At 48.3% G+C, this 21260-nt stretch overlaps 1 protein-coding gene across 1 annotated transcript in view; it reads right to left on the bottom strand.

The window, feature by feature from the left end:
• LOC147882735 (putative LRR receptor-like serine/threonine-protein kinase At1g56140) overlaps positions 1-21260 on the bottom strand; it is a 382197-nt gene that overhangs the window by 30462 nt on the left and 330475 nt on the right. The window contains exons 16-17 of the mRNA XM_087400709.1: positions 17343-17407; positions 16697-17076 (exon numbers count right to left, since the gene is read on the bottom strand). Coding sequence (XP_087256835.1) covers positions 16697-17076; positions 17343-17407 — 445 coding nt within the window. The remainder of the gene's footprint in view (positions 1-16696; positions 17077-17342; positions 17408-21260) is intronic.

Raw genomic sequence — 21260 nt, 5'->3', positions numbered from 1 at the left:
AGCTGACCTTGGGTGGGGGGACGAAGATGAGGAGCCAGAACCAGAAAGAGGGGTGCCTGGCCGCTGGAAGAGCTGGAGTAGTGCTGGCCGCCTGAGGAGGAGGGCCTCTCCCCTCCAACGGGCTGGGAGGGGTAGGCGTGGAGGAGGCCTGCGCTATCTTCGGGGGCGAAACCGAAGGAGGAGGGGGGGTCCTGGCGGGATCATGCTCGAAGGAGGGGGGGGGGGCTGAAACCAAAGGCGGCAGGGGGGTCTCGGAGGGGAGGGAGGTAGGGAAACCAAGGAGGAGGGGGGAGGAGGGGGCGGGGGTGGGGTGAAAGGTGAGGAGTCGTCTGGATGACCTTCTCCTTCCCTTTCTCCTTCCCCTTACCGGGCTTCTGCTGCTGACTGCTGACCTCAGGGGTCTCGTGCTGGGGAGGGGGCTTTTTGGTTTTTGTTTTGTTTCTTTTCCTTTTCTTTTTAACCTCAGTCCAATCTTCCTCCTCTAGAGGGGTTGTCAACGCCTGGCGGGGGGGATCCTGAGCTGCCTGGCTAGGGGCCGTCGGGGGTTCTGTCCTCGTGAAGCGAGGGCAAGAGCGCGCCTGGTGCCCGAAGCCGTGGCATCTCAGACACTGATATGGGCGACCAGTGACCATAATGCGCTGCGTCACCACACCTGCGTCCGTCTCAATCTCGATCTTTGAGGGAATACTCTACGGATCTAAGACTGCCACTTTGACGCGTGGAACCCCTTGGACTGCCGCCGCATCAACGAAGGTGTCCTACATGAGCCAGCCAAAGTGCGCCCCCAGGTCCTTGATGATCGGGCGAAGCTCTGCTGCGAGGCCTGGAAAGATGAGGGTAACTGGATGGCGGGGGATGCGGAAGCGGGCATCGAAGTCCGCTACACTGAAACCCCTATACCACGGGACCATAAGGATGATCTTCCTACCCACGGAGGTAGGGGACCGTCTGACCATATTGCTCGCAGCCTGCGCCGAGGAAAGCTTAAGCCAAAAGATACCATGTCCCATGAGTGCGACCTCCTCAATGTGGCTGTCCTCAAGGTATAGGATGGACTGAAGCCAGTCCCTAATGTCTGCTCGTGAAGGGGAGTAGCCAATGACTCGTCCATATACGGAAGTGTGGGTAAAGTCGTTGGCAACCTGCTTCACCAAGGAGACCTGATGCTCTGTCAGTGTTACGCGATAGGCTAAAGGAGAGGGGGGGTCCACCCTCTGGGCCACCGGTTCCGGGCTTAAGGCCGCCATACCGCACCGACGAGCATGGAACATTCAGCATTCAGTGTTCAGCGTTTTGCATTGCAAAGAGAGAGAGGAGAGTGTGAGGAGAGAGAGAGGTTGGAGCTACAAGCTCGTCGAGGGGAGAGTGTGTGGAGAAGATAGGGGCTTGAGCTAGAGGAGCTCGCCTATTGTACCTCTCTGTCCACTATGGAAATAGACCTGTGTATTCTGGTTCTTGTGACTCGTGACTCGTGGATGCTGTTCTAGTGAGGTGTACTTCGGCCAACCTGGTCACTCTCTCATTCTTTCTGTTTCCTTCTTATATGGGGATTGTTCACTAGTGCATGATGACTCTCTCTTCTTGCGCTCATGTTGTAGATTTCTCATGTGACCGTCACCTGGCATAGTGCACTCATACGATGCAATACACTGCATTATAGCCTATGACACCCGCACACCATTGCACAGTGCACTCCGGGCAATCCATTGCATTAGAGACTATAACACTCATGCTTCTCACACCAGTGGCCTTTGGCCTTCGGTTACACCTTCGGAAGGGAGAGGAACCCCCTCTCAAATAGTTTATGGCGATCATGATAGGACACTGCTGGTGTTGAGTAGCAAGAGGGAAGTGGAGTTCTAGGGTCCTAGAAAAGTTCAGAGGTACTTAAGGAGAGTGGAGAGAAGACTTCCGGCCGATCAAACTTGATACAAAAAGCATTACGTGAGATGGAAGTTTGCAAAGTCCTTTGGGCGAGCACAAAGTGAACTTATTGGAGCGGTAGCCAGAGCAAGTAACTTCATCGAAACTCTCACCGATTTGGACCAACAAGATCAGTGGTGGTCAAATCTGGACTCCGGAGAAGAAGAAGTACAAAGCAGGGAACGGGTGAAGAGTAAAGTACAAAGGACGAGGGCTCCTCAAAAGCGCATCAAGTTCAAGACAACCCTCTTCTCCTAGCAACGATATCTTCATCAGCAGCCACTTCAACCACTTCAACGGGAGTAGTGCCTACTTTAGCACCAGACTTGCCAGCCAGTGGTCAAGCTACTATTTCATCTGCTCTGCATAACCCCAGTCCTTCGAGTTTAGTTTCTACATCCGTAACACCTGTGGGTTCAACTTTTACTCCGGTTATGTCCCTACCCTCTACGCTGCCATTTCCATTATCTCTACCCTTTCCTACTGCTACTTCTGCATCATACATGGCTTTGACTCCTTCCTTCTTCTTCCCAACTACCTTTGCAAACTCATTGACCCCCATGTTCCCTATGTCTTCACCATCTACTTTTGCAAGGGTAGTGCCTACAGCATATGCAGTACCATCTATCCCATTATGGCTACATTAGTAGTAACTTAACCAATGTGATCTCTTGCATAAGGTGTTGTATCATCAACCACTCCACCATATGTCTCCATGGTACCAACATTGAGTACTGCTCCGTCCAGAGGCCCTTCAGCTCTTCCACCCGCTTCAGCTTCTGAGGTAGGTACGGTGGTTCTCAGTCTTGGAGAAACAGCCAAACTACTTGAGTTACTCAACAAGGTCCATGTGAAGGCTCAAAAGTTCAAAGGTCACCTACATGAGGATGCCGAAGCTCATGTGAGGAAATTTCTCACGGCATGCAAAGCCAAAGGTGTGGAGAATGAGCATGCCTTTCTACACATCTTTCCCTCGTCATTGGAGGAGGCAGCTGATGTATGGTATAGCCAATTTTCCATGAAAAAGACTTCTATTAAGTAAGAACAAAAACCCGCGAGAGCAAGCTCAAAGCGGAATACATCATGAAATCATGAGGATAATAAAAAACCCCTCAGAGTGAGGTGGAAAGAAACCAAGGCTGAGGCTGAAAGTGCCATCTCAACCCTGTAGTAGATTCAGAGAAGAAAGGAGAATCCTTCCATTCCCTGAAGAAAGAAGCCCTCCTAGCTGAGGCTGCACGGGAGTCCCCCTGCATACCCGTCCATACGGCCATCAGAGTGTGTACGATGTCTGTCCAGATACTAGCCAATGTGTGCGAGGGATGAACCTGAGTACCCTCCATAGCCTCTGTGCATCTGGATCTCCAGATATGCCAGGCTGCTATGCTCGCTATAATCTCCCAAGAAGTATCCACAGAGGCATGTACAGCTGTAAAAGGACGGTGTGGAACCACATCCAACGAGCAGAACTCAACCCGATGACGTCGAACCGAAATGGCCCGAGAGGAGTCAAGTCCCTCATAGAAAACCTGAGGTCCTGTAAGAGAAAGCCAAGCCACCGAGCCCCAAGTCATAAATAGTGGGGAATGGGCAAAGTGACTGAAGATCCTGGCTATCCCCATCCAAATCAATCTCGCCTGTCTGCAATCCCATAAGCAATGCTGAATAGACTCCGAAGCAGAAAGGCAACGAGGGCAAGTAGGGTCTGCTCTGAATCTGGACCTCCAAAGGTTCACTGCAATCCCTCCATGAATAGAAAGCCAAAAGAAGATAGTGATCTTTCTATTCCTGTGGGATTTCCAGAGCCTCCTCCAGAAGTACCTCTGCTGATCCGCAGTAATACCAAAAGTCTCCCAATGAGGAACTCTGGAGGGTCTCCAGCCTCTACTACTGAGCTGAAATCTCCGGGCATTACTGACCGTGTAACGAAAGAAGGGGATGGTCTTCTCTCGATGCCCCGCGTCAATCCACTCCCACTCTCCGGGGTCCCACTGTAAATACCTGATGGGAACTCCTCCATAGAGCCAAAGTCTCCAAGACCCGGTGGAGAGTAACTGGGGGTCAGGGTCTAAGAACCACTCTGAATCTGATCCCTGCATCAAAAGGCCTACGACCCTGATAGGCTGAAAAGCAGACTCAAGCAATATATCATCTGTAGATCTGAGCAATCTGCCACCATCTTGGACACTGAAAACCAAAGCATCCTCCTGTGCATCTCGGAAGGCTAAGACCTGAAGTGGAACCCCGCCTCTCGAGAAAGTACCTGCCCAAGTGGAGGTAGTGAGAGGCATATCATCTGTGTCTATCCAAGCCTCTGGAAGGGCTGTCTCAATCTGCAAGATCCTCCCTGCACTCCCTCTGAGATGTCCTGTCAACCTTGACTTGGTTTCCTCTGGAAGCCTACGGAAGGCTTTCCAAGATCCCAAAGAAGAAGCAGGTCCCCTCTCCCACCTGGCCCACTGCATGTAGAGTGAGGCACCCAGTGGTCTGCCACGATCATCTAAAATACTGTCGTTCCACATGATGGGCTGCCTATCAATCTCTTCCCGGGAGGAAGGAGGAATCCTCCGAAGAGAGCTTCTGAAACTAGCCCAAGCTTTCAGAATGGCAACCATGAGAGGGGATGAAGGTGATCTGAGGTGTGCTGAGGTGAAGATCCATCTAACACTGCTCATCCAGTCTCCTCCTGAGGAAGGTGTGCACCTCTGTATGCTGCTGATAAGAAAGTCCTTCCACGGTTCCTGTCCTGGCATAAGTCCTCGCACCACTATCTTGCAAAGTAAGGCTCTGCACTGTAAATCTGGATCAATAATATTGAGACCCCCATCCTGTGTAGGGAGGATGAGGCTCTCCCAAGCCACTCTGGCTAAGGCATCTGCTATGCCATCAAGCCCACTCCAGAGGAAGTTCCTGATCGGTCTTCTGAGCTGAATGATGCAGTCCCTAGAACGGCACCAACATGAACAAATAAACCAGGCCGTGGCCAAGAGGACCTGGTTGACCACCACAACTCTAGAGGCAAGATCCAGCTTGGTTGAGCTCCAAAAGAGAAGCTTCCTTCTGATGCTCTCCAACACGGGAGCAAACTGCTGCGTGGTAGAAATACCCAAGCCGACCTGGCAGCCCAAATACCTGATAGGCACACCCCTCTGAACCCAAGTGAACCCTATGTCAAGTCCCCAAACTGGAGTGTCCTCATCACTGATCCAAAAGCCATTGGATTTATGCCAATTTATCTGCGCCCCTGCCGCCAAGCAAAATAAATCCAATGCTGTCCTGAAAGAAGTCAATGTCTGTGGAGAGGCATCCAAATAAATAGCCAACTCACTGTCAAGCAGCTCCTCTTCTCTTCTGATAGGAAGTCTCAGCCCAAAGATGTCAGCTTGAGATCTAACATAGATGCTCATAGCTTCGGCCACGAATAAAAAAAGGAAAGGAGCAAGGGGGCATCCCTGACGGACTGATCTCGAAATCTGAAATCTCTCACCCCTTACCCCACCAATAAGTACCTGGCTATGGGCTGATCTGTACAAAGAGGAAACACCTCTGATCCAAACATCAGTGAATCCAAAGCGTAGAAGGGTGCCCTCCAAAAAACTCCAATCTACTCTGTCATAAGCTTTTTCAAAATCCAATAGTAGAATGGCAAGATTCTGGCCACTCTGCATGGCCCACTCTGAAGCTTCCCAGAAAGAAAAAATGTTATCAAAAATACTTCTGCCATGCACAAATCCCGTCTGAGTGTCATGGATAAGATCAGGGAGAAGTGGCTGCAATCGGAGGCTGATAGCCTTGGCCAGAATCTTGTAACAAGTCCCCAGAAGTGTGATAGGCCTCCACTGGGACAATAAATTTCTGCTACCTCCTTTTGGGATAAGGTGGATGAGGCCCTCTGTAAGCGATTCAGGCATCTCGCCAGAGTCCCAAATGACCTGCATGGCTGAAGTAATATAGTCTCCAATCATATCCCAAAATGCAATGAAAAAAGACGGGGTGAGGCCATCTAAACCTGGGCACTTGCCCTTGTGAAGGGCTGAAAGTGCAGTCCTGAACTCTGTGTTGGTGAAAGGTGCGTCAAGTAGAACATGCATATCCAGATTCACCAACACTGGGATACTCTGCCAAATAGCCTGTCTAGCATCCTCTATATCGTGTGTCTCAGGATCAGCAGTAAGGAGGGTGGCATAGAAATCTGAAGCTATGCGTAAGACGTCATCTGGCTCTGTCTGTAAAACCCCATGTGAGTCAATAAGCTGAGATACACTCTCTCTACTATGTCTAGGGCCAAGAGTAGAGAAAAAGTGTTTATTGACTCTACCACCCATCTGAATCCAGAAGGACTCCCGTGCATGAAAGGCATACTCTGCTCTCTGATCAAGCAATAACTACAGATGAGCCCTCGCTGCAGCAAGGCGCTCCTGAATCCGAGCATCTGAAGGCCGTTTCTGCTCTTCCCTCTGCAAAGCTGCTAACTGCTGGCGAACACCAATCTCACGTCTGAGAATATCTCGTCTCCTGGTAGAAGCAACTGAGCAGTAAAAGTCGCTAATACCAGAGAGGGCAGCGGCTAAACGTGAAGGATGTGGCTGCCCTCCCTGGACATGAGCAAACCATATCCGTAGGGCTGCCTCTGTAAGGTCCTCCTCTGTGTAAAAGGCATCTAGAATCCTGATGCTGGCAGATCGGCCTCTCAAGTGAGGCTCTGAGATAGCCAGAACAACAGGGAAATGGTCTGAGGTGGAAACCCCCGCAGCAATGCATACCGATCCACCTCTGTCTAGTGCCCAGTCATCTACATAAAATCTGTCAATGCGTGCATGAATAGGCATCTGTTGACTCCTGTTCGACCAAGAGAACAGGAGGGACTGTGGCTGAATAAGAAAGGCATCATCACACCAAGTATCTCTGCCACAGAAATGGAAAAGGAAGGCATCCCAAGCTGCTCTCTCCAAAGAGTGAAGTCCGCCTTCTCTACCCCCTTTTTTGTCTGAAGGTAACTCGACCATGTTAAAGTCACCTCCAATCACCCAAGAATCCACAATGGGGGCCCAGGAGAGCAAAGTCTTCCACATAAGGACACGTTCCCCTCTAATGTTGGAGGCATATAGGTTGAGGAAGCCAACCTTACGCCCTCCAATCAAAAGAATAATCCACTGAGCTCTAGAGGGGATAATGACTCCGTGCCCAACAACTACGGGGAGAACCGACTGCGAAACTGAAATAGAAGTGCCTCCCCTAGTGCCCAATGCAGGCGACCAAAAAGTATGTCCTGAAAGCAACTTGCCTGACTTGGCACAATCTCTATAATCCAGCTTGTGCTCTTGAATAAATAATATATCAATGGGACCCCCAGTAACACCTGGATGAAGCTGATCCCGGATCAGCTGTCTACGGCGGCAATGTGGGACGCCACCTAGGCCCTGCATGTTCCAACTGATAATCCTCATCGACGGGAGGATGTAGAGTGGAACACCTTACCCGACCTAGTGGCGGAAACAAACCCCTCAACAGGGGAAGACCTCCTGCTCGAGGAAGGAGGGAAGGAACCCAGTGGAGGAAAGTCAATAGGGGAAAGAATCCTGGCACCTGAAGAAGAAGCCCTGTCAATAGGAAATCCAACCACTGGCTCCCCAAAAGTAGCGGGCACAAACTCCTCCTCTGGGAAATCTGAACTCTCTGCCAAGGCTGAAAACGAGTTCCTGTGGAGCAATCCAGACACCGGAGTACGAAGGATCCCTTGTGAGGGAAGAGGATCAACAGTGTAAGCTATCCCCTTCCCCCTGTCCAAGGGAGGGAGTGAGGAATGCTCTCTACCCGGTGTCTGCCCAGCCGCGGAGATCTCTCCATCCTCAAGAGGAACATCTGGCAGTGCTGGATCTAAGGAAGAAGCTGCAACTGGGGAGGAGGTCGAAGCTTCAGCGTCTCGGACTGTGCAAGGTGAGACAGGATGGACAGCTCGAGGTGAAGCAGAGTCTACTAAGGTACCCTCGTGAACTAAAGGAGGGACCTACACACGTACTGGAACCCACTGTAAAGCGTCGCGTGTGCCTGAGGAAGGTGGGGGTCGAGGAGCAGGTGAAGGACCTGTACCACCCCCCTGACGAGGCCGAGGAATAGGTACTGGACCTGTACCACCACCTAACTGAGTAGGAGCGCCACGTGAAGAACGAGGAGCAGGAGCTGGACCTGTACCACCCCTCTGTCGAGGTCGAGGGGCAAGTGCCGGGTCTAATCCCCCCCCCTGTCCCCCCTGTCGATGCCCTGAGGCGGTAGCTGTACCAGAGGGCTTCTTAGGCCTTTTCTTCTTCCTGGGACAATCCCTGGCAAAGTGTCCCGAGATCCTGCAAATCCTGCACTGGTCCTGCCTGCCTGAAATCTCCACTCTCTGGCGAAAAAAGGAACCATCCGGGCGCTGTATCATGACGTGGTCCATCTCGAGGTTAGGATCCTTGCAAAGGACCCTAACTCTAGGAACCCCATCAGCCTTGGTTGCCTCTGCTGCAGTCAATGGCAACCCAGGGAGGGGTGGGATCTCAGCAACTACGCCAAAATGCTCCCCAATAACAGAAAGAAGTCGATGGTAAACCTGGGGAAGCCCGGGGAACCTGATGAAGAGCGAGAAGAATTTCTTATCTGCCTCTACTGGGTCGAAACCAAGGTGAAAGGCTTCAAAGAATATCTTCCTGTGTCCCAGGTGTAAAAACTCGGCCTTGAGCACAGTGCTCGCAGCCTCTGGAGTGTCAAAAACAACCTGGAAAAAACCTCGTCCCAGAAGGCGAACATCTACCAATCGAGGAGCGAGGTCTGGGGGGAGAGCCGCAAGCATCCAGTCTCTGGCTTGGGATCTGGAAGGGTGAGACCCGAAGATGCGTGCTAGCAATGTGGTAGAGCACTCAATCTCTACATCCTTCTTGAGCTGCTGCAACTCGTCTTTAGAGAAAGTGATAGTTTTCGCGGCCGGTGGAGATGGAGTAGGATTGGCTGACGGGGAATCCATCGCCAATCAAGGTGAGGAGGCCGACTCGAACAGAATAAAAGCTCCTTCCGTTCCAAAAAAGCTGCGGGGGGCAAGGGAGGGGAAAGGAGGCTAGGAGGAAGCAGGGGGGAAGGGGAGGGAAGGAGGAGAGGGGCTGGGGCTGAGAGGGGAGAGGGGCAAGCTGAGAGGGAGGGAGCGGAAAGGAGAGGAGAGGAAAGGGAGGAGTGAGAGGAAGAGAGGGGGCGGGAGAGCAAGCAGGGAGGGGGCGGGACAGCAGGGGGGAGGCGAGGGGCAAGCAAGGGAGGGGGCGGGACAGCAAGGGGGAGGGGGCGGAGGCAGGGAGAGGGAGTGGAGCAGCAGGGGGGAAGGGGCGGAGGCAGGGGGGAGGGGGGGAGCAGCAGGGGGGAGGGGGCGGAGGCAGGGAGAGGGGGCGGAGCAGCAGGGGGGAGGGGACGGAGGCAGGGAGAGGGGGCGGGACAGCAGGGGGCAGGGGGGAGGGGGGGAGTAGCAGGGGGGAGGGGGCGGAGGCAGGGAGAGGGGGCGGAGCAGCAGGGGGGAGGGGACGGAGGCAGGGAGAGGGGGCGGGACAGCAGGGGGGAGGGGGCGGAAGCAGGGAGAGGGGGCGGAAGGGCAGAGGGAGGGAGCGAGGGACAGGCAGGGGGAGGGGGCGGAGCAGCAGGGGGGGAGGGGGGGGAGCAGCAGGGAGGGGCTAGGGACAGGCTGAGGGGGGAGAGAGACGGCTGAGGGAGGGGGAGCAGCAGGGGAACGGGGAGGAGCAGCAGCTCTCATCTAAAAAGGTATAGCCAATTTCCCGGTGACCATTTTCAAACTTGGACAGCTCTAAGGGAGGAGTTTTTACGGATTTTCAATCCGGGAGTTGTCCACTGACACCATGAAGCCTGGGGAAAGCATCTCTGAGATGTACACAAGGATGAGGGTCTTGGCGGCGAAGATGTCTGTGCCACCTAATGATGTTGTCATGAAGGGGTGGTTTTTGAAAGCATTACCCCCTACCATTGTTATAAGGCTGGTTGACAAACTCCTTGAACATGCCTCACTCCAAGACTTCCCGAAGGAAGCAGTCAAGATAGAACGGTCACAGTTGAGTTTTGCCTCATCATCAACTACGACCACTTAGCTCCCAAAAGAGGAGGGATCATCCACACGGCAAAAACTCAAGGAGTTAGAAGAAATCAAAGAAGGTATGAAGGATACAATAAAGGTGGATGGCCAGTCGTCCTTTGAGGCCCAGATTAGAAGTGTTCTCTGGTGCATAGAATGCAAGGGTTCTAACCATGGTCACTGGGAGTGTCCCTCCAAGTGTAAGGTACCTACTTCTACCTCATTTTGTACGTTTTGTGAGATCCATGGACATGATGCCTCTGAGTGTAGGTACCTCAAAGGATTAAGGAATCTTCTTCAAGAGTATACATCAAGGGAATCTCTAGTTGTTGCTGCAGTCAATAGAGCCGCACCAATAACTTCTCTAGCCCGGCACTTGTACCTCCTGCTCCTCCTCTTGGAAAAGCATCTGATCCACCTTCTCCTTCTATCATTCCGCCTCCATTACTTCCGACTCTCCCTTTTCTGACCCAATCCAGTTGATGCTCCATATTTCTATCCTCAACCTTACTATGCACCGTATCAACCACCTATGTCAAGAGGTGGATATGGACCCCCTTATCAATGTGGTCGATGGGTTGGTTTCCGAGGTGGACGTGGAGGTGCAGGCAAAGGTACCGACTTTCGAAGACCCATCACGTGTTATAGATGTGGCGAGTATGGCCACTACCAAGATGATTGTACCCACCCGTTCGAGGGACCCTCTTGTACACAGTGCGACACAAATGACCACTACACCAGAGATTGTCCAAATGGATGAGTGGAACCTGCATCCCAAGTGAATATGGTTGATGTAGTAGTGGCGAGGTAGGGCAAAAACTCTTATTTGATCGGTGCAATGTTGGGAGCTGTGACACGGTCACAAACAAAAGGTGACAAATTTAAGGACGACTCAGAGCCAGCACCGGAGACCTCATCACTGACTAGTCTAGCAAGTGTTCCCCCACCAAAGTCATTCTTTCCCTCCAAGGTACACAGTATGCCGAGGAATAGACTACCCTTGCTTGCTCTTGATAGTGGATCAAAATCAATCTAAGGGCACAAAGCCATCAAGGTCTACCACTTAATCCGGAAGTGCCTCATCTTCGGGTGATCACTCTATGCCTTTAAGGTATCAGGAGGTGGTTAAGAGTGTCACGAGAGATCTTCAATCTAGTTCTGAGGATGAAGGTAGCACACCTTAGCTTCCATCCCGCAAGTCCAGAACTACGAGGTTTGCAACAGAAGTGACAACCCTCGGATAGCATAGGGAGAATGAGGCACAAGTAGGTCCTTCCACTTTTTCCCCAAGCGCACTCAACAAAGAGAAGGAGATGGGGGTAAGGCCTAGTCGTGCCCAAGAAAAGGGGAAAGGGGTGATGGAAGCGACACCACAGGAGACATTGACTTATAGTTCAGAAGTACATCCTCATCCTCGCGTAAGCTTCGACCCTCGGCCACTTACAAACACCTTTTTCTTTTTCTTTTTGCAAAAAAGAGACTTCTATTAAGTAAGAAAGAAACTCGCTAGAGCAAGCTCTGTGCAGAAACACAACATGCTAAGCATGTAATAAAAAACACCTCAGAAGAATGAGGTAGAAAGAAACCAAGGTTGAGGCTGAAAATGCCAACTCAACCCTGTAGAAGTTTCAGCAAAGAAGGGAGAGTCTCTCCAATCTCTGAGAAAAGCAACTCTCCTAGAGAAGGTTGCTCGAGAGGATCCGTGCATGGTCGCCCAAATGGCCATTAGAGTGTGTACCGTATCTGTCCAAGTACTGGCCAAGATCTGAGAAGGGTGAACCTGAGAACCCTCCAAAGCCTCAGTGCATCTGGCTCTCCAAATGTGCCATGCTGCAATGCTAGCTAAGATCTCCCATGGAGAGTCAACCGAGGAATGAGCGGCCCTGAAGAGAGTGGCCGGAACATCCTCTAGAGAGCACGACTCCATAAGGTGTCGTCGGATGTGAAGAGCCCAAGAGGAGTCATGTCTCTCAAAGAAAACCTGGGCCCCTAAAAGAGTGAGCCAAGCCACTGATCCCCAAGTCATATAGAAGGGGAGGCGAACAAAAGTGCTGAAAAGTCTTGCAATCCCCTTCCATATGATTCTCACCTATCTGCAATCCCAAAGGTAGTGTTGTATTTGTCTTCGAAGCAGAAAGGCAACGAGGGCAAGTAGGGTCAGCCCCGAACCTGGATCTCCAATGGTTCACTGCTATCCCACCATGAATAGAAAGCCAAAAGAAGAGAGTGATTTTTCTATTCTGGTGGGATTTCCAGAGCCTCTGCCAAAAAAATTTCTGCAAGTCAGCAGAAATTTGAAAGTTCTCCCAATGAGGAGCTCTGGTAGGCCTCCAACCCCTAGAGCTGACCTGGAATTTCCTGGCATTATTGACTCTGTAACGAAAGAAGGGGATGCCCTTCTCTCGGTGCCCTTCATCTATCCATTCCCATTCCCCAGGGTCCCACTACAAAAACTTAATTGGGACACCTCCATAGAGCCACAGCCTCCATGAGCCCAAGGCAATGAGAAGCGGGTTAGGATCTAAGTACCACTGTGAAAGAGAGCCATGCTCCATGAAGCCCACTATCCTGACTGGCTGAAACGGTACCTCCAACAAGATATCTTCTGTGGATCTGGAGAGCCTGCCCCCCGAAGAAACATCAAAGACTAAGGCATCCTCATGTGTGTCATGAAAAGCAATCACCTGTAAAGGAACTCCCAATCTAAAAAATGCCCCCATCCAGGTGGAGCAAGAAATAGGCATGTCATATGTGTCCACCCAATCCAAGAGCAAGGCTGCATCAATCTGCTGGACTCTCCCTGCACTTTCTCTGAGATTAAGAACCATCTGTGCCTGTTGGTGTGTAGGAAGCTTCCTGAATGCTTTCCATGCTCCCACGGTAGAAGCAGGGCCCCTCTCCCATCTACAAACACCTTCTCTTTCCACCCTTTGTCACATTCCCACCTCTCTCTTACAAACACCTTCTGTTTCCACCTTGTGTCACTCCTCCACCTCTCTCTTACAAACACCTTCTCTTTTCATCCTCTGTCCAATCTCCACCTCTCTCTTACAAACACCTTCTCTTTCCACCCTCTGTCCCATCCCCACCTCTCTCTTACAAACGCCCTCTCTTTCTACCCTTTGTCCCATCCCCACCTCTCTCTTACAAACACCTTCTTTTTCCACTCTCTTCTACATCCACCTCTCTCTTACAAACACCTTCTCTTTCCACCCTCTGTCATTCCCTCATCTCTCTCTTACAACCACCTTCTCTTTCGACCCTCTATGTCACACCCACCTCTTTCTTATAAACACCTTCTCTTTCCACCCTATGTCCTACCTCCACCTCTCTCTTACAAACACCTTCTCTTTCCACCCTCTGTCACTCCCCCACCTCTCTCTTACAACCACCTTCTCTTTCCACCCTCTTTCCCATCCCCACCTCTCTTTTACAAACACCTTCTCTTTCCACCCAGTCTCTCTCTTACAACCACCTTCTCTTTCCATCCTATGTCACTTCCCCACCTCTCTCTTACAAACACCTTTCTATGTCGCATCCCCACTCTCTTACAAACACCTTCTCCCTCCACCCTCTGTCACACCCCCACCTCTCTCTTACAAGCACCTTCTCTTTCCACCCGGTGTCCCACCCCACCTCTCTTACAACCACCTTCTCTTTCCACTCTATATCACTTCCATACCTCTTTCTTACAAACACCTTCTCTTTCCACCCTTTGTCACACCCTACTTCTCTCTTACAAAAACCTTCTCTTTCCACCTCTTGTCACCTCCCCATCACCACGAGAGCGATCGGGCTTCCACACTATTTTCAGCACCTTTGCTAATTTTGGCGGATTTGCTTTTTGGCCCTCCTTTAGATTCTCTCTCTCTCTCTCTCTCTCTCTCTCTCTCTCTCTCTCTCCTCCATCGGTTCCCTCTACCACCCTCCCCTTTTTACAGTAGCCATCATAATCTTACGGGCTATTTTTAGCACCTTGCTAATTTTAGCTTTCTTGGCTTTTGTCAACTTTCTTCCCTATTTATCTCTCCTCTCCTCCATTAGTTCTATCGCTCCCATCCTTGCACGTCTCCTTCTACTTGCAACATATCCTTGCCATCTGCTCCCTCCATCACCTCCTCCTTCGGCCTTCATCACCTCCTCTATCTGAGGGGGAGGTCCGCTCACTTCCGGAGGTGTTACTGGAGGCCTAAGGCCACTGATGTGAGAAGCGTGAAGTGGGTGATGCGTAGACCTATGACACAACTCTACCTCGGCTACATTACACTGGGTGATGCGTGAACCTATGACACAACACTAGTCGAAGGTGCTCCGAAGTGCTGAGTGCTAGAACAGGAAGAGTGTTGAGTGTTGAGTGCTGGAACAGGAAGAACAAACCCAGAAAGGAGATAAGAAGGAATAATGCTAATGACAGATGACGGAGAAAGCAGTAGACAAGAGCATAACGCGAGCAAGTGTGTAACATAGAATGAAGGGATCCTCATACACTAGTCTCTCTGAAACATAGATCAAAGATCACTCAACCACGGTAGCAATACACCATAACAATGCAACAACCGAGCTCGTAGCTCTAGCCTCTCTCCTTCTCACTCTCAATCCCCATACAATGTTGAATGAATCTCCATCCCCCTCTTCTCCCCTCTTCACCCTCGTCTTTCGGGTGGGAAATCCCCTCTCTCTCTCCTATAGGCTGTCCCCTCACACTAAATATGCTACTAGAAGACAAAACACAGAGCAAAGTACATTCATACAAAGTATTCACCTTTACACACATCAACACTCAGTACATCTTCAGGCCACATGTCTTCAGGAAGCCATTCTACTTCAGCCCACTCCTCATCATTCACATATACTATCACAGACCAATAATCTCCATGAACTAGGGAAAGCATAAACTCAACATAAAAACCCCTCAAACAAAATGCGAAGCACTTTTGGCCCAATCTCAAGAGATAAAATCATCATTCACTTTAACAACATCTGTAGAAAGAACTGAAGTTAGGATTTCAGTGGGATCAGCAGCATGTGGGCAGCTCTTGTGATAGAGCATAAAACTCTAGTATCCAGAGCATGTATCCTCGTTACAAGAACTTCAAACTAATTTGCACAAACTGACTGAGAGAAACACAGAAACACACAGGATCCACGATTCTAAATGCACAACACATTGACGATTTCAAATCTGCATAACTGCCATTGACTCCCCTATGAATCCCATGCTAATATCTCCCTTGACAAGATCAATCGTGAACAGCCCCAGACCTCTTTGTCATCAAGGGAACAAACTGCCTTGTATGCTTAAAACCGCCACCCTTCATCTCTTCAATTGAGCGAAGACTACTTCAAAGTTTAGTGTTAAGAATCCCGCTACTCTCATGTGCCACAACCCTCTGAAGTGAGCAAAAGCTCCTAAAACGAACTCAGCACCTCTTCTGTTCATGGCCTACACTATGAGGAGCCTAGAACATCGACACGGCCAAAGACCAGCTCCCAACACCCCTGTGATCACCACGATCCCTTGATACAAGCAAAAACACTGCTACTTCAAATCAGCCGCACCCCTTCACTTCTGGCGCACCCACTATCGGGTGAAGCAATCAAGAACCTCCACAAACTCTTTAGTTCAAATAGTCCAACCTTCTTCCTCTTCGGCGTACCCTCTACTTCATGGCTACTCTCTACAATCACCTGGCTGCCTTCTGGTTGATGCACATTCATTAGATGCATAGACCTGCACTACATTTGGGATTGCACGCTGGCACAAGAAGTCTGGAGGAGCGCTTTGAGAATAGACTTCACTCAAATTTAGGATAAGATGGTGCTGACCTGAAGAATGGTGGTCCTAGGTTATAGACAGGGGACTTGTTTGTGTGGGTACAAGGACATTTACACTGGATTTAGTCCTTCAGGTTGGTAGCGCAGAAGTTGACCATCCACACTTTGCAAAGACAATGTGGACACCTGGACACTGCAAGCATCATTGCCTAGTACATATGGACAGCTAGGTGCAGGCCACATCTGCCTCATAAACACTGGCTAGCATTTGGCTAGATATAATTCATACTCTCAGATATAAATGGGATAGATCCTAAGGAGATTCGGATTGCTAGGGCAGGAGGAAGGATTTTATCACAGTATATGGGAGCCAGGCCCCTTCTTCATTTCACAGATAGTGATATAACATGGCATTATAAACCACTAGAGTGGCTATTTGTTCAGCCCTTTGTATGAGGTGATTCCCCATAGAGCAGCCACCCATTAGGATATCCTTGGGTTTTTATATTGTACCCTTCATTGGGGAGTTGTATTTTCCTTGCTGTCCATGTCACTAAGGAGTTTATTATTCGATCTTTCTTTTCCCTGAAAATAAAATTTGTAAAAAATGAGAGAAGCCAGAAAATCATGTAAAAGGGCAGTGTACAGGGAAGGATAGGCCATCATCACATTGGATAAGTATTTATTTTATCATGCATTTATACAGCATTAAGTCCATAAATCTAAAACATTACATAGACGTGGGTATTTCCTCATTGTTGTATCTACAGCAGGCTGTTCGTTCTATAGATTATATTTGGCTTCCAGTCATCATCATCCCTCCCAACCCCTCCTCCCCAGCAACTGAACCATCCACACCCACAGGCATACTCCACTCAAGATTGGTTAAGACATGTTTACCTGAATATACACATCAAAGACACGCCTACCAAGACTCCTCCAATCTTGCACAACATCTGTGATAACTATCTCTGCAAAGTAAAGTAGAACATTGTATTTTCCCTTCTCTAAACCAAGTCCATAGTACTTTAGTGAGCTTGCAGAGGCACGAGCTGTTTGATATAATCCTGAATCAAGTGTTCCAGTTATTTGCGCTAATGTTCTGACTGTAAAATCTGGAGAATTGGAGTCCAAGAAAATTCCTGTGTTGCTGACACCCCACATTTTTCCAGAGTTTACATAAAACGAGGCACCTTCCAGTGTTTCATTGTCAGCCTCATAAACTATTCCAGTGTTGGAAGTCTGTTTTTCACCTCCACAGTTCAATCCAAAAGGGGAATCTGCAGAATGCAAACATCATCAAGCCATCCAGTTTGATTCTTCAGCAAACATTTAAGAAATCCATACAAATTATGTGGACAATTCAGATGACCAGGCATGCAAGCTTGTCCTTAAAATTATTATAGAATTAAAATAAAAGATTATTCCGGTAAGAAGGATATGCCATTCATGCCTGTCTTGATGACCTATGTTAAATCTCTGTATAAAAAACATCTGACACAATTATAAAAGATTCAGCAAATACATGTGTAAGTGAGCTGCTTACTAAATGGAGCTAATATGTTGCAAGGGAAGTTTTGCTGAAGACAATTAAGACCAACCATTGAAGGGCTGTCAAAATGAAATAAGCAGCTCGTAAGTGGCTTGAATTATTGGACTATAACAACTGATTATGCTAATACTCTTTGAAGTAAAAACAGCTTTCATAGTTTTGAGAAAGCCATAGGTTTTCATGTAGACCCCATTAAACCACATTCAATAATGAAGAATGAACAGTTAAAATTTATTAATGTTTGCTGTTATGCCACCAATTCATGTCATCAAAAGACAAACATCATGTTAGTTGAAAGATTTTATGCTATTCTGATACTATAATTTGCAATATGCATATTTTCCAATTTCCTTATGAATATTGCAGCCTCTTTTTGTTAGAATTTGAGTGTATCGAGAGATGCCTCGACCACTGGAAGAAAGATGAAGTAGAAGCATACTTATGAGCAAGCACGCATTGAAATTGATAACTTGAAAAAGTAGAAGCAGACTCATAAACCTTGATTTCCCTTGATTGGGCAATAAATCCTTTATAATTGACATATCTCTATCCTTTTTAAAACTCTCTAATGAAACTATATAAAAAATCCCTTCAAGCCATTTCAAGTACCATGTATTTCTTAACCACAATGTACTCCTAAGAATCTCTATGCCTGCAATCTATCTATGCCTATTTGTGTTCATGACCACAACAAACCTTCTCCTTAATGCTTGAAATATGAAATTTTGACCAGAACATAAATCACAAGGATAAGAGAGCTGAATGTCTTGACACAAATTTATGACTAAGCAAACTCTCCTCTAGGAAAGCTTTGTCTAGCAATAAGGCAATCCTCCCATAAGTACCACTTAGACTAGACTTGTGCTTAGGAGGCTTATCACAATGAGAGCTGCAGTGACCCCAATCACCACAATTAAAACACTGCACATTAAGAGCAAACATATCTCGGCAACGACCTGCCTGCCAGGGCACTACAAGAAGTCATACCTCTTGATCCTTGATCACTTGAAGCTCTGCCTTGTCCTCTAACACCCATCAAGTTGAGGCCGAGATTCTTCATGAGTGCAGGCATCTCATGGATCTCATCTTTAATAGACGACTCCTTCTTGGGCTCTAACCTTGGTGGCTCTTCTACCACATAAGGGGTAACTTTAGGTGTACTCTTCACCACAAGCATCTCAAAACCCAATTAACAGCCCATGCAAAAGCTCACACATGGCTAGACTCTCAAAACACACACAAGAAGCTGAAAGGCATTAATGCCAAGTGCAAGGCATCGTCATGCATTTGCTAGAAATTTGCGTCGATGACCATTCACGCTTATGAAATCCATCAACTCGCAACAATCCTCTGTGAGCCTAGAAACAACATACAGACGAAAATGCGACCTTCAGCGCTCAGCCAAAAACCCGTATGGAAAAGCTTCCTTCATCCATTGATGCTCACGCACAGCAACAGATTCTAGCCCCCGTTCTCTCCAGCCCGGTCCATTCCCAGAACTTTCCAGCAAATGCAATCCCACGTGCCATTGCCAATTCACCATCGAAGCATGGAGATGGAAATCACGTAGCCACCACGCATGCAACAGGTGCTTTGCCTCGTTTCCAGATTTTCCAACCACATTATCATATCATTTTTGGCATGCCTTAAGGTAGCCTATATTGACGTTTTTGGCCTTAATGGAATGAAATTTGCATTCATTCATAATTAAAAATTTCCTTTTTTTGGATGAAAATTTTGTTTCATCGATGGAAATATCTATTTACTAAACTTTAAAATATTTCTAGCTTTTTTGTGATTTGTTGAGGCTCTACCTTTTCTCTCTTGTTTCTATTTTGATCCCCCTTTTTCTTGGCCACTTACTGTCTTTTCATACTTTTCTCCTCCTTTTCCTCTTCACGGCTGGCCTCTTGAATGTGGTTCAACTTGTTACCACTCTTCCATTCCCTTCTCAAAGCCTAAGAGAACTAAACCTCACTTAAGACCTTAGACACTCCCCCCACTCACAAACTTCACATTAGGGCAATTAATGCATGAATGCCCACATTTGACCACACAATCACATGACATCGGAAGACAATGATAGACACATGTCATCCAAAAACAACACCATGTCACATTGGATACCAAGACGCTTTGGAAGACCTGGTGCACCCACACTGCGACTCATCACCTAGTAATATCTATTTCTGGACTTCTTGTTGACATTTGCCCATCTATGGAGGCTTGACATTTGCCCATCCGTAGAGGCCTAGCACAAGGATTTCGGACTTGGAGAGGCATACATTGATGGTGGTGCTCAGATTTGTGTTATCTTTCAGACCTGCTCATGCCTCAGTAGACACATCATGGGAGATTCTGGCTAGCATTGCAGCTTGGCATAATTGGAGAGTCAGATGTACAGAGGCGATGGAGGGCACCTAGGTTCACCCTTCCCAGGCTATGGCCAGTATTTGGACTAACACAGTACACACTCTGACGGCCATCTGGGCGAGCATGTAAGGATCCTCTGAGCAGCCATTGCCAGGAGAGTTACTTTTTTCAGAGTTTGGAGAGGATCTCCTTTCTTCTCTGAGTCTCCTTCAGGGTTGAGGTGGCATTTTCAGCCTCAGCCTTGGTTTTTTATTAGCTCCTTTTGAGCTGTTTGCATAGCATGATGTATTCCCGAATTTGAGCTTGCTCTCACGGTCTTCGTTCATACTTAATGAAGTAATTTTCTTAGAAAAAAAATCCTCTTTAGAAAAGATCCAATCATACTTGCAAAATCAGGATATAGCGAGAGAAATACTAAATCTAGAGAGAGCAAGACTAAAAGCCTATACTTTTTGAGGTCCCCCACTTTGTGTAGAGACCCAAAGGTCCCTCGGTCCCCCCAAAAGTGGAGAGACTCTTGTCAAAAAGGTCTCCTACAAAAGAGGTCCCACCATGGAGGTACCTACGGGTTGTGTAGAGACCAACATGTATAAATATCTCTCAATGGTATGAACCTCCCACTCTTTGGGGTTCAGTGTTCAGTTCACTATTATATCTACTTTAGGCAGCACAAGAGCCCCAACAAGCTCCAAACATGCACTTTCATAGTCTTTAGGTGATAATAGGAAGTTGATATAAGCACCACATATGATAATAATGCAAAACCAGGTACACTCAACTTAAGGTATTGACATTGTCAATAACAAAAATTCGCCCATGGGCTCCAAAGCCATACATGCAAGTGCTAAGACCTCATCATCGAACACCTCATCCTTTATTCTCTTAAGCATTCCTCTCTAAAAATAATGAATCGAATTCCAAGATCCAAGAAGACATACATTCTATACAAAAAGAATGCATCAAGCATAAAAGAATGTTTTTGTGAGTCAAATTTGATGCTAAAAAAGGTAATCCGACACAAGGCCTCTCAACATGTGCATCTACATACCATGTACAAGACAAACACGAGAAATTCCAAGAATTATCAAAAGACAAAATTATGCAACCTACAAGAGAAGAGAAACTTTGCACGCACTCAACAACAAGGCAAGGGCTACTTCGATGACACAATCACATTAAAAGAAGGTACATTAGACCAACCCCAACAACCAAACAACTCCATGGAGGTAGCACGTACAGTGCTTCAGGCTAGTCTGCTAGCACTGGGCTTCAGGAGGATTTTTCTGACCCCCTTTTCACTGGGGTTTGATCCTGTCTAGGAAGACAGCCGGACGACGTCACTCTTCATCATATTTCCAGGCCTTCCTCAGGTGTACCACGGACTCCTACATTCCATTGGAGCCGCCCTTGGAGTGGTTACTGAGATCCCCCCTCTCCTTGAGATGCCTACTTCAGCAGCAGAGGCAGTCAGGTTCGATGGGGTGCCGCGTGTTAGGGTCATTGTCTCTAACCCTAACATCTTGGATGACCACATTATGC

Source organism: Dipteris shenzhenensis, chromosome 29 (genome assembly GCF_047967505.1).
Source record: "Dipteris shenzhenensis isolate YYH24624 ecotype China chromosome 29, Dip_SZ_1.0, whole genome shotgun sequence".
NCBI classification, from domain to species: domain Eukaryota; kingdom Viridiplantae; phylum Streptophyta; class Polypodiopsida; order Gleicheniales; family Dipteridaceae; genus Dipteris; species Dipteris shenzhenensis.
The sequence above is the reverse complement of the archived record's forward strand: the minus strand, read 5'-3'. Positions and strand labels throughout refer to the sequence as shown.